Source organism: Prionailurus bengalensis, chromosome A2 (assembly GCF_016509475.1).
Source record: "Prionailurus bengalensis isolate Pbe53 chromosome A2, Fcat_Pben_1.1_paternal_pri, whole genome shotgun sequence".
Taxonomy (NCBI): Eukaryota; Metazoa; Chordata; class Mammalia; order Carnivora; family Felidae; genus Prionailurus; species Prionailurus bengalensis.
Window position 1 is genome coordinate 17,302,287 of NC_057348.1, and position 17,180 is coordinate 17,319,466.

Here is a 17,180-nt window from a genome sequence, read left to right on the forward strand (position 1 = left end):
ACAAAATATAGGCTCTGTATCAGGTATTAATATTGCTTCAAAAATTAAATATCCTAGGGGGCGCCTGGGTGGCTCAGCCGGTTAAGTGGCCGACTTCGGCTCAGGTCATGATTTCGTGGTCCATGAGTTCGAGCCCCACGTCGGGCTCTGTGCTGACAGCTCAGAGCCTGGAGCCTGTTTCAGATTCTGTGTCTCCCTCTCTCTGACCCTCCCCCGTTCATGCTCTGTCTCTCTCTGTCTCAAAAATAAATAAATGTTAAAAAAAAAAAATTTTAATATCCTAAATAACGAAAAACAGGCGAATCTGGAAGAGCATAAAGCAGCATTTTGTTTTGCATTATTCTTGCAACTTTTAGAATTACTTCCATGTTAAAAGCCAAAAAATGGGGCGCCTGGGTAGTTCAGCTGGTTAAGCATCCAACTTCAGCTCAGGTCATGATCTTACAGTTCATGAGTTTGAGCCCATGTGCATGGGGCTCTCTGCTGTCAGTGCAAGCCAACTTCAGATCTTCTGTCTCCCTCTCTCTCTCCTCTGCCTCTCTCTCTCAAAAATAAACATTCTTAAAAAAGCAAGAAATTAAGAGTTAATGCGTGGATTATTACTATTACAATGACTAGAATAAAAATGACTATTATAATAAGAGCCATGAACACGGTTTCCAGCCTTCCTAAATGACACGACCAATGTTCAACCGTACTCCTCACGCGCCTCTCTCAATTGTCTCAAACCACAAGGTAACTGGATTCTGGGGTCTCCTCAAACACCACTGTCTCGTAGCCATGGATATCTTAATAGGACGACAAGAAAGAAAGATCCTCATTCTGTATTTCCTTGAAACATAGTTATGGAAAAGAGCTGAGAAATGCTACTAAGTTACACAAGAATGTTTTTAAAAAGGGATCCTTCACCTTCCATGGCTTTTCCGGAATTGGGGGATCTTCAACTTCTGCATCAACATCATTACTATGGACCCAAGTATCATAGCTACAAAGGAAATGAGAAAAGGGAAAAACAGATTAGAATTCAGATTCATTCACTAAAAAGACTTTTCATCAAAAGGTAAAAATATATTTTAGAAATACTATTAGGATCTAGTAACATAATATTTCATACATTTTTGTTTCTGCTACTCTGACAAAAAAACTCTTCTGTAGAGGTCTGTAGTGATCCTGACACTGTTAAATCCAAAGTTCAAGCCTCAGTGCACAGAATTTTAATGGGTAGATTACTCTTTCCTCAAAGCCACTTCCCTCACTTGGCCTCTAAGACAGCAGTATCCTCCAATGTTCCTTCTAGTCACCAGCCTCTCCTCAGTCTTCATTGCCAGTTTCTCCTCTTCTCCCAAACCTCTTCAACACTGGAAAGTCCTAAGTTTCAATTTTTGAAACAATCCCTTTCTTGTCTATTCATTCTCTTGATCTCACACAACCCTATGGCTTCAACTATATACTCATCTGCCCTTTTCTCTAAATGCCAGACTCATGAATCCAACTGCCAATTCTGTATCTACCTACATGTTTACTAAGGCTTTCAAAACTAACACTGAATTTAAACACATAATGCCATCCTGACCTCAATAACGTGCCCTAGGCAATCATCTCCATCTCAGTAAATGCCAACTCTATCTTTCCAGTTGTTCTGGCCAAAAGCCTTGGAGACATCCCTGACTTCACTCTCAATCACCTCCTATAATCCAACCATCAGCAACTTCTATAGTTTGTTCCACCTTCAAAATATGCCCAGTATCTATCTACTTCTCACCCTTCTACTTCTGCCCAAAGCCCGAGTCAATTTTTCATAAAGCAGCCACAGTGATCCTTTTGAAAATCTAGTCAGTCCACATTATCACTACTCAAAATGTTCCAACAACTCCCACACAACTCAAAGTAAGAGCCAAAATCCTTACTGGATTGCCAAGGCCTCATGATCTAGTCCTGTGACTGTCACTCTGAGTCCATCTCCTAATACTCTCCCCTCACGCATGTTATAGTCAAGGCATGTGGGCGTTTGTTGGGTTCTTTAAATATGCCAGGCAGTGGCCACTTCAAGCCCTTTACAGAGGCTCCTCACTACCCAGGAATCATATGGCTCACCCTCCTATCTTCACATCTCTTTGCTCAACGGGTTCGCTCTTTCAAGTACTCCTCCTGCTCCTCCACAATTTTGAAATGAGCATAGAATTATCTACCAAACTGAAACTGTGTCAATGCTACTATACTAGCCAACAAATTAACTGTAAAACCAAGAGATACCTAAATGAAACACAAGTATGGTAACAAGCATGGGCTTCCTGTAGCTACTACTCAGAAGTTAATTCAAAAGCGTCGAACAAGCACAGCTCTACATACCTATTCACAGCACTCTGGTAAGTTTCCCAGTAACACTTAAAATATGAGTTGGAGAAAAAAGTTCCTTTGCCAAGTTACGAATTATACCAGGTAAAGATTACAATGATGAGTCTGATAACCTTACATTCTCTCAAAGTCTTGAGTTCAAAACATTATAAAGATAGAAAGGCACAAACTCGAGCAATCCCCCCTTCCCAGGGTCCCCCATTCCACACTTTCAGTTATCCAGTCGAACATGGTTGAAGACAGATGGTCCTCCTCCTGACCTTTCATCAGAAGGTCGACAGCAGCCTAAGACAACACCACAGTGCCTGTGTCACTCACCTCACTTCAACTCATCACGAAGGCATTTTATCATCTCCCATCATCACAAGAAGGGTGAATACAGTACAATAAGGTATTCTGACAGAAGAGAGACCACACTCACGTAACTTCTATCACAGTATATTGTTACAATCATTCTATTTTATCATTAGTTATTGGTGTTAATCTGTCACTGTGCCTAATTCATGAATTCAACTTTACCTTAGGTATGTACATATAGGAAAAAATATAGCATATGAAAAGTCTGGTACTATCCATGGTTTCAGGTATCCACTGGGAGCCTTAAAACAAATCCCCTGCAGATGAGGGTGTCAGGGGGACTGCTGTAGAGTTAATAAAGAAAGTGAACAGTGAACAAGGCCCCTTGAGAAGACAAGACTCACACTAGATGCTTTACCTTACGTGATACATAAAGAAAAAGTTGGCAAACAGGCTAACATGTTTTTACTGTTATATATTTAACATCTCTTATTATTATAAAATTTATTTCAACTGTATACTTACGAAGCTTGTCATCACAAATTCGAGTTTCCACCTAAATGTTTCAAAGGGCAAATTGATTTCCTATTAAGACTTCCTACACCCTTGGAAGGTTTAACAGTACCAAGGACTATTTGATGCCTCAAGACTAGAAATGTTTTACAGAAAGCATTTAAATATTAAAAACCTGTTAGTTCATTTAAAGTAATAAATTCTGGTTCAGAAGAGGCTGATTAGCAAACTGACTTAATCTTGTCCTAATCAACTCAACCTATACGAAAACTGTGCATATACTCCTCAAATTTTGAACGTATCTAAAAACATTATTTTCTTCTTCAAAAATACCTTTACAAGTAAAATAGAGAGACTCAAATAGATTAACTTAAAAAGAGTGCATAACCAGACATAATGTGTCACCGTTTGATGATGAAAAATACAAACCTATCCAATAGTCTTATTCCTTCCATAAACTGAAATGGACTCTGATCAACTCTAGATCTAACTACCAATTTAAAGGAGATACAGAGAAAGGAGAAACATGTTCAAAAACACCACAGTGATGCCATTAAAAAAAAAAAAACCAAAGCACAGTGTGGTAAACTTTACAGGACAAGGAACCTGGTTTCTTAAATAATACAATAATACAATGCCTGTGGTGGGAGTAGGGAAGACAGAGACAGAACCTAGAAACTGAAAAATGTGCTTACAAATATATCAATGAATCACAAAATGTGGCTGAATTCTACTTTCAACAAATATCAATCTATAAAGTAATCATATGTATCACTTATATGACAACGACTGGATAGAGGACACTATATTAAGGAATTCTGTTAAGTTTTTTTAGATTTGACAGTAATATTACTTTACCATTTTTTTTTTAAATGAGGCCTTGTTTTTTTAGAAATACATATTGAAATATTTACTATTAAAATGTTATATTTGGGATTTGCTTCCAATAATATGAGAAGGCTAAAAGTGGATGGGGGTATAGGTGAAGGAAGACTGGTCTGACATCAAAAACCCACAATGGGGGCGCCTGGGTGGCGCAGTCGGTTAAGCGTCCGACTTCAGCCAGGTCACGATCTCACGGTCCGTGAGTTCGAGCCCCGCGTCGGGCTCTGGGCTGATGGCTCAGAGCCTGGAGCCTGTTTCCGATTCTGTGTCTCCCTCTCTCTCTGCCCCTCGCCCGTTCATGCTCTGTCTCTCTCTGTCCCAAAAATAAATAAACGTTGAAAAAAAAATTAAAAAAAAAAAAAAACCCACAATGGACAGACTCTCGTGAACTTCATGGAAGGTTATCCTTTATTCGGAAGCATCCTATGTAGGTGTAATACTAATTAAACAAGGACCACCATTTTCATTAACATCACTAACATCTAGTTCTTACAATACTCTTTATATTTGAAAACTGAAAAACACTATGAGTTATGATTATCTCAAAGTAATAATAACACTAGGGAAATAAATTTCTGCCAAGAAGAAAAAGTCTCCTCTTTAGACATAAAATAATTCATCCCTTATAGTATGGCATGAATACTTTTTTTGAAAAAATAAATAAAATAGTCATAAAATATTAGAGAGAAAAATTCATTTCTTGAAGGAAACAAATCTAGATTAGCATTCTAATACTGTGCTAAAGGGGTGCTTTGGCAAATGCAGCAACCTATCAGTTTATTAAGATAAATAAAGCCATGTGACTGAACTGAGTTCCATAAATAAGAAAAATCAGTAATACTCAAAAAGTGAGATCAAGCAATGAAACAAAGTTGTCATTATTGAGAAAGTGAAACTACATGTAAATAAGTCTGGCTTGCACGGAGATTAAAAATCTTTGTCCCATATCTTAGGACATGTCGACATTACCTGTCTGGGTAAAACCCCCAGTGCACTAACACCTGCTTATCTTTTCTCATCACCGGTCTCAACCATTCTTCTGAAAGGGAAAAAGAAAATACTTTAGTCGGGCTGACAAAATAAATGAATAAATTATTATTTTAACTAAATTTCTACTTAGAATTTTTAGTTTGCTAGTAAGCAAACTCCAAAAAATTCTTCTCATAATTAAACATTGTGTCTATCACATTAAGGAGAAGTTTTTCAGCCATGTATTCAGAATTACTAGATTCTAGACCTATTATCCATTGCTCTTAGCAAATCCAATTGTCCACACAGTAAAATACTCTCCTCCTATCCACCTGCCAGTTTGTCTGCAATTCCATCTAAATCATGAACACTATATATTCTTTACTGCCATATTTTCCATGTAAAACCTCTCCTCCCTTTTTGTGTGAAGCTTTACAATTACTGTACATTTTTCAAGGTGTAAGTCATGCTTCATGTCCTTGATGGAAGTTTTACTACATGGTCTTCTTCCTCTATATTTACTGCCTCTGGCATCCTATAGTACTTCACACAGTGCTACACCAAAGCTTTTATCAATACTATTTTTACTATTTTTTAATGGCATCCTGTTAATTTAGTCCTTCCATCAACAATGTAAGCAGTATGATCACATTGGATATTTTTATTTTGAGCCTCCTTAGCAAAGATAGGTGCAAATTTATACAACAGGATGATTCTTACTGATTTTAATCATAGTTGGATTATATCTACATTTCAGCACTTGTGTGTCTGTTTCTTTGGTAGTCTAAATTTAGCTTAATAACCTGTTTCTATTGCTCAGAGGGAACTAGTCAAGTAAGCCCTTTGAAACCCAAGAAATAGCAAAATAGAACAACAAAGTGAAACCAGCTAAGTAAAAGGGGCTTTACGTTGCCAATTTCAACAAGAAATAGCCCCAGGTTCACTGACTAAAGGCATGAAAGACCACATACCTGTGTGTGTGTGTGTGTGTGTGTGTGTGCGCGCGCTTCATTTTAAGTAGGCTCCACACCCAATATGGGGCTCAAACTCACAACCCTGAGATCAAAAGCCAGCTGAGTGTCCAGTGCCTGTGTTCTTTTTCAAGCATCCAATTGCTCACCCGACTATCTTGAAAGAAATGTGAAAAGGAAGAAATCAAGCACTGTTCCTTAGCCTGATTTCTCAAAATGGCCAAGGAAAAAGTGAAGAGGTCAGTGGGTCTTTCATAACTCACTATGTAGTGACAAAATATACTGACTCTTAACTAATAAGAGCTGCCCTTTAGAATACTAAATCTAGGGGCGCCTGGGTGGCTCAGTCAGTTAAGCGTCCGACTTCGGCTCAGGTCATGATCTCACGGTCCATGAGTTTGAGCCCCGCGTCAGGCTCTGTGCTGACAGCTCAGAGCCTGGAGCCTGCTTCAGATTCTGTATCTCCCTCTCTCTCTGACCCTCCCCCGTTCATGCTCTGTCACTCTCGGTCTCAAAAATAAATAAACGTTAAAAAAAAATTAAAAAAAAAGAATACTAAATCTATCTTCAAAGGTTGTGCAGCTTTTGTAGGTAAAGAAAAAAAAATCCTCCTTTTTACAAGTGACTTTGATAGAAAGAAACTATGGCACTGATTGCCTTTGGAAGTTTGCCTGGTAGCAAAACTAACTAAAGGTTAAAGATGTAAATCCACATTCTTCCCAGAGATGATTATAAGCTACACAGAACCAATAAAACAACCAGTTTTATGAGTAAAAATTAGTCCAAACTGAGGACAGATACATAACTCTCACAACTCAACAATAAAGACATAGTCTAACTAAAAAATAAGCAAAGGATCCTAATTTTTTACCTCTATACTTTTGCTTATTTTGCATTCTCTTCTAGGATGCCATACCCAAAATCTTACCAAAAGATTAAGGCCAATTAAATATCACATTTTATTTAAAATTTTGACTAATCCTCATTAAAGACATGTGGCATTTTTGAGGATTTTACAACATAGTTTCTAATGTGTTTCTGGCTGGTACTGCTATCATCTACACACTTACCTGAAACAAATACATGTACGGAGCCCAGCACAGGGCTTTGCTAAGGGTCAACATTTACCTGACAGTCCGTTACTCTAAGGTAAATCATACAGTGTGCACAATCCTGTCTTACTGATTATACTAGAGTAGAATATTATCAGTAGTTAGAGCAACTGTAGTGCTGTAACTACTGATAATATCAAGCAAGCATCAGTACACAGTAAACTAGGTTGTATTAAACCAAGGAGAAAAGTAAAACCAGCACCAGTAAGGAATCACTAGTAGCTTGTATAACAATTACAGGTCAAATCTTTTGTAAAAGGTGATTTTTTTCATAAAGTTCACATGCTAAAAGTTTTTTTATCAGTCTTATTGGAGAAACAGAGCCTGCAACAGAATCAGTATTCTAATACCACAGCAATCCACTACCCCCATCTAGTGGAGATCAGTGGCTATTACCTAACAGGATAAAGGCTGAGAACCTGTTCAACAATGAAGGATGAAGTTTCTCACTTTATAAAAGCACAACAATCACAGGGCTGAGATTCTGACTGTAACAAATAAAATCAAACTTTTAGTTATCACACTGATGATGTAAAGACCTAAATGTAACAGCAAAACTAAAGGCTCAGAAGAGGAGACAGGTTGTAAAACTTCAGGGCTCTGGATGGGGCAATGGTTTCTTAGATTTAACACCAAACACAGAAGCAACAAAGCAACCAAACAAACCTAACCTCCTGTAATTGTTTTCAATACCTGTAGGATCCGTAGCAATGTCTCCCTTCCATTCTCTACTTTGTTTTCTTTTTTTCCCTGCTTACTTGCAGAACAATTGCAATAGCCTCATTGATCTTTTCTGAGAGCCATTTCTGACACTGCTGAGCACGCCTTGCTGTTTATTTTCCACATCATTAAGTTTTGTCTGTAATTATTTCCTTCTTTCTTTAGGTTAATTTGCTATTATTTTTCCAATTTCATAAGAAAGATGTGTGCACCACCGATTTTTCAGTCTTTCTTTCCTAATACACAACTTTTAAAAAATGTTTATTTACTGGGGCACCTGGGTGGCTCCGATGGTTGAGCCTCCAACTTTGGCTCAGGTCATAACCCCACAGTTTGAGTTCAAGCCCCACATCAGGCTTACTGCTGTCAGCGCAAAGCCCGCTTCGGATCCTCTGTCCCCCTCTCTCTGCCCCTCTCTTGCTTGTGCTCTCCCAAATATAAATAAATATATTTTTTTAAATGTTTATTTGAGAGAGAGAGAGAGAGAGAGAGAGAGAGAGAGAGAGAGAGAGAGACAGCACAAGAGCGCAAGACAGGGAAGGGCAGAGAGAGAGGGGGAGAGAGAGAATCCCAAGCAGGCTCCACTCTATCAACGCAGAGCCCGATCTCGCAAACTGTGAGATGATGTATGACCTAAGCCAAAAATCAAAAGGTGGATGCTTAAGGGGCGCCTGAGTGGCTCAGTCAGTTAAGCGTCCAACTTTGGCTCAGGTTAGGATCTCACAGCCTGTGGGTTCAATCCCCCGCAATGGGCTCTGTGCTGACAGCTTAGAGCCTGGAGCCTGCTTTGGATTCTGTGTCTCCCTCTCTCTGCCCTCCTCCCCGGCTTGTACTTTGTCTTTCTCTCTTCTCAAAAATAAACAAACATTAAAATTAATTAATTAATTAATTTTAAAAAAAGAGAGAGAGAGAGAGAGAGAGATGCTTAAAAGACTGAGCCACCCAGGTGCCCTCCTAACATACACATTTAAAAACATACGTTTCTCTCTGGACACAGCTTCAGCTGCATCCAACAGAATGTTCTTGCACTTTATTATTCATTTCATAATCATTTAATTCTGAAGATTTTCTACTTCCATTGTAATTTCTTCTTTGCCCCATGGATTACTTGGCAATGCGTTTCTTAATTTTCAAACATATAGGGATTGTCTGGTAATCTTTTTGTTCCTGACTTCTAGCACAATTGCACTGGTCAAGAAAAAGTACTGAGCATGGGGCAATTAGCAACTCAAACCTGACATAATTTGGCTTCTTATATAGATGTCCTACAGGGATAGGTTATATTAACCAGAAGACTTGAGCCCTATAAGAGATGGGTTTCTCAAATTAATGTGGTTAACTTATTAATTCATATTTTCTTTCTCAACAAATCAGTTTCCATAGCTCTATAGAAGTCAGGCCACTAACAAAATCAACTTTCAGGATAGCAGAAGTAAAAGTTCAGAATCTGAACCATTTTACATTCACCAAACTAAAATATAGTAGGCCTTGTTCAGACAGCCACTAAGCCCATCTTCCCCAGAGATGTTCTTTCATTTTGCAATGTCTCTTAATTTTGAGAACAGAAGCAACATAGCAAACATTAACAAAGTTAATACATAAAGCATGTCTAAACTTAACACCCAGATAATATAACCGACAAAGAAATAAATAAAAGTCCAATGATTAGAAAGTTGGACATCACAGAATTAGTTTGCTTGTTAGCCAATTCAGCAAAAACCAGAAAACTACATTTAAACAATCTGTATAAGTTACTTAGTACTGCAAGTCTCTTCTGCAAAACATGGGTTATATCGTTTAAATAAATCTGATAAAATTTAAAATCTAGTGAAACGAGTTCACAACCAACAATGAACTTACCATCCTCTTGAGAGGAAGGATATGGATAAATGTGGTGGGAAGCCTTTGACTTCTCATCAGTAAATGTACCCTGGAAAACAAATGAATAAGCAACGTAAGAGTAAAGCACGTGGCTAACAAAGTATGCAACGTCAGATGCAACCTGCCTGAGAATCTCCAAGACATTACTCTGTGTTTTAAGACTGTAATATTTTTATTATTTTTAGTCCAGAAAAAGGATAATTGTTAATAAAAACAAATAAAAACACATAAATTATCTACAGACACAGTTTATATTGTATAGAAAAATCACGCAAGTGCCTCTGGGCTAATTCCTATCTCTCTCTAGGTAATCTTACCAGGAGTATGAGTACTTCTAATTCTAAAAGTCACTCCAAAGTCATCACAAATCCTAAGTTTTTTTTGTGCTTCAGTGTCTTCTGTGACATACAGTGGTAATAATATGTATTTCACAAGATTTTGTTGCAATTTAGCAAAGACGGTGACAGGTACTCAAACAATGGAGTTACTGATGCATTCTGAATGTCAGAACAAAAGATTAATCATCAGTATTCAATGATATCATTAGCTTAAGGTCTCTTCTGTAAGACTCTATGAAACCAGGGAGATCTTTACATCTCTCTAGAGGTTATCCCTAGTGAACAATCACGAAGCCAACCAGATTTCTGAAGAAAAACGGCAACTGAATGTTCAGTATCAACTGTAGGAAAATACGTAAGTTTCTTCCAGGATGAGCTGGTAGCAAGAAGAATATAGCTAACTCCAGCTTGAAGGCAACAGCCAACAGGCTAATTTGTTCCATTTTTGCCTTCTAACATTCCACATGTAATTAAACTACACTTGGGGCACCTGCATGGCTCAGCTGGTTAAGCATCTGACTTCAGCTCAGGTGATGATTTCACAGCTTGTAAGTTCAAACCCTGCATCAGGCTCTCTGCTGTCAGAAGAGTCTACTTTGAATCCCCTGACCCCCTCCTCTCTCTCTCTGCTACTCCCCTGCTCACTCGCGTGTTGCTTTCTCTCAATAATAAATAAAACTTTTAAATAAACTACATTTGACAGCCACTCCAATGAATAGTCCAGAAGAGAAATGAAGATTAAGTGACTTGTTCCAAATCCTAATGTTAAGTGAGAAGAGCAACCAGACTTGAGACAGTAGGGTCAGTATATATAAGGACCATAGTAAATCTCCAAATGTAAGCAATATTAGAAATCCTTACTTCAGGGGCACCTGGGTGGCTCAGTCAGTTAAGCGTCTGACTTTAGGTCAGGTCATGATCTCACAGCTTGTGAGTTCAAGCCTCCCATCGGGCTCTGTGCTGACAGCTCAGAGCCTGGAGCCTCCTTTGGATTCTCTGTCTCCCTCTCTCTCTGCTCCTCCCCTACTCATGGTCTCTCTCTCTCTCTCTCTCTCTCTCTCTCAAAAATAAATATTAGAAAAACTGGAATAGACAATATGAACCAAGAGCCTTAAAAATGCTTAAAAATTTTTTAAAAAGACATCCTTGCTTTAGGAACTCAGAAGATATTTTACTAATTACTGAAACATAATTCCACTGGCAATCTTTCTTGTAGCAGAAAGAAGAAAGATTATTTCAGGAGGCTTCTCAACTAACCCTAAGGATTAGTAACACTTTGTCACTCAAATGTTGTTTTGGAAACAGCATCTGGTTGTCCTCAGCTAGTTTACCATGGTAAGGGTTTGCTTACAGTTCAGCCATGTGTAGTCACAAACCTACATGCAGTAAATACCCTAGGTCTCAACCTAACATGAGGCTCAAGGAGGGAGAGAAAGATGTCCAAAGATAGCACTGGTACGTGTGAATCAAAACAAAGTAAGCTTATGAGGAAAACAGAATTTTCCAGTTCGCATATACAAATACAACACATATCAAAGGGGCAGGCAATGAGGGAAGACAGGTTTACTGGAAACAATATTTGATACCCTACCAACAACTGTGTCATCAACTCCTACTGTTTGTGATTCAGACCACAGTCTCTTTAAATTACATAAGCACATTTCACAATAAGACTATAATAACTCCATACCAATAACTATTAAATGCTAATCTTGGATATACATGTGCATCAAATCACCACATGGTACATCTTAAACTTCCACAATGTTATGTGTCAACTGTACCTCAATAATGTTAAATAGGAAAATGCTAGTCTAGGCTAAGAATTAGAAGTGAGTGGAAGAGAAAAAAACTTGGTACTGTAAGAACCAAAAAGAGATAACTCATTTAAAGCAGAAATATACAGAAACTAAAAGACGTTATAATTGAGATTTATAAGAAGCTTACTACTACACACTTTTCTGAAGTGATCATGTCTATTACCTGATGTCGTTTGATGATATCTTTCAATTTGTTAGCCAACTTCAGATCAATGTCTGGAATGAGGTAGATGCTGGGTCTGGTCAGACAATTGCTCTGAGGAAGAAAAAAGAGATTTTGCAATTCTCTTGGTTTTGAAATGATATCACATTACTCATGAATTCCCTAATGGCAAAAATTGACATTCAAAGCCACAGTGCTTAAAATAGGAAGATGTTTTTTAACAGACTGCAGAAGTCTCATCTCAATATAAAAGCTAAGTGTTCAGCAGGCCACTTAATGGTATCCCCAGATCCTTTCTCTGCAGCTAAGTACACCCAGACAAAAAATGTTGGGAATCACAACCTAGAGAAATTCATCATATTTTTCATTAAGGTACCACACTGACATATTGGTACTCCTATAGCCAATCTCACCTGAACTGACGTTAACAGCCCAAATCTAATGTAGAGTTTCCACCTACACCTTTAACTGGGGGGGGTAGGGCTCAGGGGGAGATGTCCATTTTGGCTCATTGTGTAAGTTACTTAAAAAACAAAGGCTGTAGATTATAGCTCTTTTTCCCATTTCTAACCTTACAAATAGCAGTGATTACAACATGCATTTTAACTCCTCAAATCATCACCAAAAATCAACGTACTAACCAAAAAACAGTTATTTCATCTGTGAGACAAGTTTCAGGCATTAAGTTTCTGATAATACCTAGCGAATTCTTGCCAGCTGCTTTTCCCCAGGAAGGCTAATTCAGTTCAGTGATCATTAAAAACTACCAATCAATAAAAATATTAGGAAAGAAAAGAAGAAAATTAAGTGTTCTCTCTTCCATGTTATATCTACTTGGGGAAATAAGATCTATATTAATGGCGCAACCATGAAACATATCCAAAGAAAAGGGCTGTATAAATGAGTGACCAGTAGATTGAGAGTGTTTATGTTAGATATGAAAGAGATTCAAATAATGGATTAGTTGAAATAAAGAAAATACCATAGATTCTTTTGTCAGAAGTTTAGGATCAATATTCTATAAATGACAAGTTTTAGTCATATTTTATAGCTCTAAGCCCCCAAAACCCATAAAAATAATGGAACAATAGATTTCAGAAATTTTTTCTTCCTTTGATCTTTTGGCAATCCAATAAAGCCAATCACAGAACTGAAAGTATATTAAAGGAAAAAAATTTTAATAATTTAACTTCCTGAGTTACCTGCACCAGTGTTTTTTCAATATTCATAAACATTTCAACGTTACGATCCATTCGAGATGGATTCTGTAGATCAAACCTACGCCTAAAAGAGAAGAAAATCATTAATTTGTTCTCTACCTTAAACAAAAGTGAAAACTTAGTTTTAGCACTCAACAAAAACGAATTTGCAAAGATTCAGAAATTAAAATAGCACTCTAAAACCATATGAGGGTATTTTCTCAGTAGTGTAAGAAAGCAAGGTCAACATCACAAAATATTAAATGTTGTGACATTAAGATCCACTCCAGTCAAAATGAAGTACTAATTCCATGAAGTATCCCATTACCCTTAAATCTAAAATATTTTACATCATAAAGAATAGGAACCCACAGATCTAAAGACAGTGAACTACTATACCATTCTTTAAGTGTAAGGAAAGTTTATCTACTTTATATGTGCTTCAAAGTCATTTGTTCAAATTCAACAGTGTCTGTGCTCTCTTTGAGCCTACTATTGCCCTAAATGTGGTAAAATTCATCTATTTACCTTTTCTCTTTTCTTGATGTCTTTTTATGTAAGTACCCAAGCATAACATTCTGCTATTGTCTGCCTATTCTCAGTCACTTCCACATGATTCAATTTTTACAAATCTGAATGTTTCTTTTTCCCTATTTTTTATTCAACACTAACTTTAATTTTGCTCAGTGATTGAGAGCGTGTGCACTGTGGAGTCAAATTGCTTTGGGTTCTAATCCTGACCCCATTTTTATTTATGTAGTCTGCAGTGATTTACTAATCCAAGGATCAATTTCTTCATGAGTAACAATGGCCCATAAGGTTTTTGTGAAGGTTAAATTAGGTATACATGCTAAGGGCTTGAGGCAGTATTTATGCTTAGTCTCTAAGTGATTAATCAATGTTAAACTACGGTTATAACATTCTTAAATCATTACTACCATGTGCTAGCTAGGATTAGGCAATCTGCGTCTAGAGCTCATGCTCTCTCATATCATCCTGTTTTATCCTGGAAATGCTCCCCACACTTCCAACCATTTTTCCCCACTCTGCAGCCTTTCTTGGATGTCACTACCTACTCCATGGACCTGATACTATCACCTCCAGGGCCTATCACAAGCCATTTTCCCTATGAAGTTATTCCTGTCTTCTGTCATGTTCCTAATATATCCTGTGCACACTGCTGTTACGGGCCCACAACAGAATCATCTTGTTTGTAAGACATCTCATTTGATGCCTTCAGAGCAAAGACCAGGTTTTTGAAAATTGTCCTATGTATCCTTAGTGGCTAACAGAATGTGTGGCTTTATAAAGCAAACCATTCAGGAAATTTTTATTATGACCAAGGTCTAATATTTATTATGACTTTTTCATTAGTGTGCTAGGACAAGACTGAAATGTTTCCTGAAGAATTCCAATTCGGAAATTAAGCAAAGTGTCCACTAAAGCCCAGAAACAGGTAATTCAGAATAGAAGTAGTTGCAGCTTCAAAAATGGCATGTACATGTAAGAGGGACCTTTGTCCCAAGTAACTATATCTTGATTTAACCTTGGTACACAGAACTTTTTCTTAAACTCCATTTTTGGGGTTGTTTAGTATTCTCCTTCCCTAACCTCTTCCAAGCAATTTCCATTAACTGGCAGAACAAAAGAAAAACACACGACTAACTAGGACAACCCTATTAGAGCAGACAGGGGTTCTTTCAGCAAAACAAAAGGAGAGACATGTGAGTGTCTCCCCTTTCTAAAGAAGGGGTCACAAATAGGCTTCTGATAACAAAAGAACTATGTCTAAAAATGTCTCACTTCAGAGTGGCTTACTTAACCCTTTACCCATTATTCATAAACTGCTTCCTTACTAAATAAATAAATGAGGCTGATGCACCTGGGTGGCTCAGTAGGTTAAGTGTCCGACTTCGGCTCAGGTCATGATCTCATGAGTCGTTAGTTCAAGCCCCGCGTCGGGCTCTGTGCAGACAGCTCAGAGACTGGAGCCTGCTTTGGAATCTCTGACACCCTCTCTCTCTGTACCCCCCCGCCCCCTGCTCATGCTTGATCTCTGCCTCTCAAAAAATAAATGCTAAAAAACAGAAAAATTTAAAAAATAAATGAGGCTAAAGGAAATTATCTCTCCTAGAAATCTGAGAAATAGTTTGAAAGTAGCCGTTAAACAAATTAAAATAGGGTTGCCTGGATTTACCTGCAAATGAAGATGAAAAGCTAAATGCATCTGGTAATAGAATCAAGAATTTATTCTAGGTTTCTGATTATTGGTGAGTTAAATTTCTCAGTATTCCAGCTAATAAGTGAAGAAGGAATGAGAGAATAACAGCCTTACAAAAAATTACTAAAATAAGGAGCTGTATCTATACATTATAATATCTACCTTTAAAAAAAATTTTTAAGTGTTTTATCTTAGAGACAGAGAGAGAGAGAGAGAGAGAGAGGGAGAGGGAGAGAATGAGTGGGGGAGGGGGCAGAGAAAAGGGGAGACAAAGAATCTGAACCAGGCTCCAGGCTCTGAGCTGTCAACACAGAGTCCCACACAGGGCTCGAACTTGTGAACCACGAGATCATGACCTGAGCCGAAGTCAGACACTTAACCGACTGAGCCATTCAGGCACCCCTACAATATCTCTTTTCTATTTTTTTTTTTTTCAAAATATGAACACTACCACTTAATAACATTGTAATGACAGCATGATTCTTCTAGGCACTGTACATCAGCTTCTGTCTATTAAAGCAGAAACAAGATATTATATGTCTCCAGAGAAAGGAACACCACAGTGTCTATGAAGTACTGTTGCCAAAAACAAAACAAAACAAAACAAAATCAGACTAAGCTTCTAACTACCACATTTCTAGAAATTTAGAAAGACTATGGTAAATAATAAACTAGGGACATATCAGCAAAATCTAGAACACAGAACATTCTATAAGAAAATTTGTTTCTGGGGGCGCCTGGGTGGCGCAGTCGGTTGAGCGTCCGACTTCAGCCAGGTCACGATCTCGCGGTCCGTGAGTTCGAGCCCTGCGTCAGGCTCTGGGCTGATGGCTCAGAGCCTGGAGCCTGTTTCCGATTCTGTGTCTCCCTCTCTCTCTGCCCCTCCCCCGTTCATGCTCTGTCTCTCTCTGTCCCAAAAATAAACGTTGAAAAAAAAAAAAAAATTTAAAAAAAAAAAAAAAAGAAAATTTGTTTCTGTAAAAAAACAAACAAACAAAAAAAAAACTTGGAAGGATAAGAGCAAATGGAAAACTATTAATTTTCTTAAAGAGACTTAGTCATATCAACCAAATGCCATATATGACTCTTGTTTGAATACCATCCATGAGATAATCAGGGAAACTTGAACACTAAGGGGGTATTTAATAACACTGAAAATTTTTTTTAAGCTTATTTATTTTGATAGAGAGACAGAAAGAGCAAGCAGGGGAGGGGCAGAGAGAGAGGGAGAGAGACAATTTCAAGCAGGCTCCATACTGTCAGCATGAAGCCGAATGCAGGGCTTGAACTCACAAACCACGAGATCATGACCTGAGCCAAAACCAAGAGTCGGATGTTTAACTGACTTAGCCACCCAGGTGCCCCTATAACACTGATAAATTATTGATAATTTTCTTAGTTGATAACAGTACATTATTATTATGCTCTTCAAAAAAGTCCTACGTTTGGGTGCCTGGGTGGCTCAGTCGGTTAAGCGTCCAACTTCGGCTCAGGTCATTATCTCCTAGTTCATGAGTTTGAGCCCCATATTGGACTCTGTGCTGACAGCTTGGGAGTCTGGAGCCTGTTTCCGATCCTGTGTCTCCCTCTCTCTCTGCCACTCCCCCCACTTGCACTCTGTCTCTCTCTCAAAAATAAATAAACATTAAAAAAAATAAAAAAACAAACCAATCCTATGCTTTAAAAAAAAATTTTTTTTTTAATATTTATTTATTTTTGAGACAGAGAGAGACAGA

The 17,180-nt window shown here is 37.8% G+C and overlaps 1 protein-coding gene across 4 annotated transcripts in view; it reads right to left on the bottom strand.

The window, feature by feature from the left end:
- SMARCC1 (SWI/SNF related, matrix associated, actin dependent regulator of chromatin subfamily c member 1) overlaps positions 1-17,180 on the bottom strand; it is a 177,755-nt gene that overhangs the window by 127,183 nt on the left and 33,392 nt on the right. For all 4 annotated transcript variants that reach the window (XM_043587288.1, XM_043587289.1, XM_043587290.1 and 1 more), the window contains exons 4-8: positions 13,227-13,308; positions 12,025-12,117; positions 9,683-9,752; positions 5,020-5,089; positions 910-985 (exon numbers count right to left, since the gene is read on the bottom strand). In XM_043587288.1, coding sequence (XP_043443223.1) covers positions 910-985; positions 5,020-5,089; positions 9,683-9,752; positions 12,025-12,117; positions 13,227-13,308 — 391 coding nt within the window. The remainder of the gene's footprint in view (positions 1-909; positions 986-5,019; positions 5,090-9,682; positions 9,753-12,024; positions 12,118-13,226; positions 13,309-17,180) is intronic.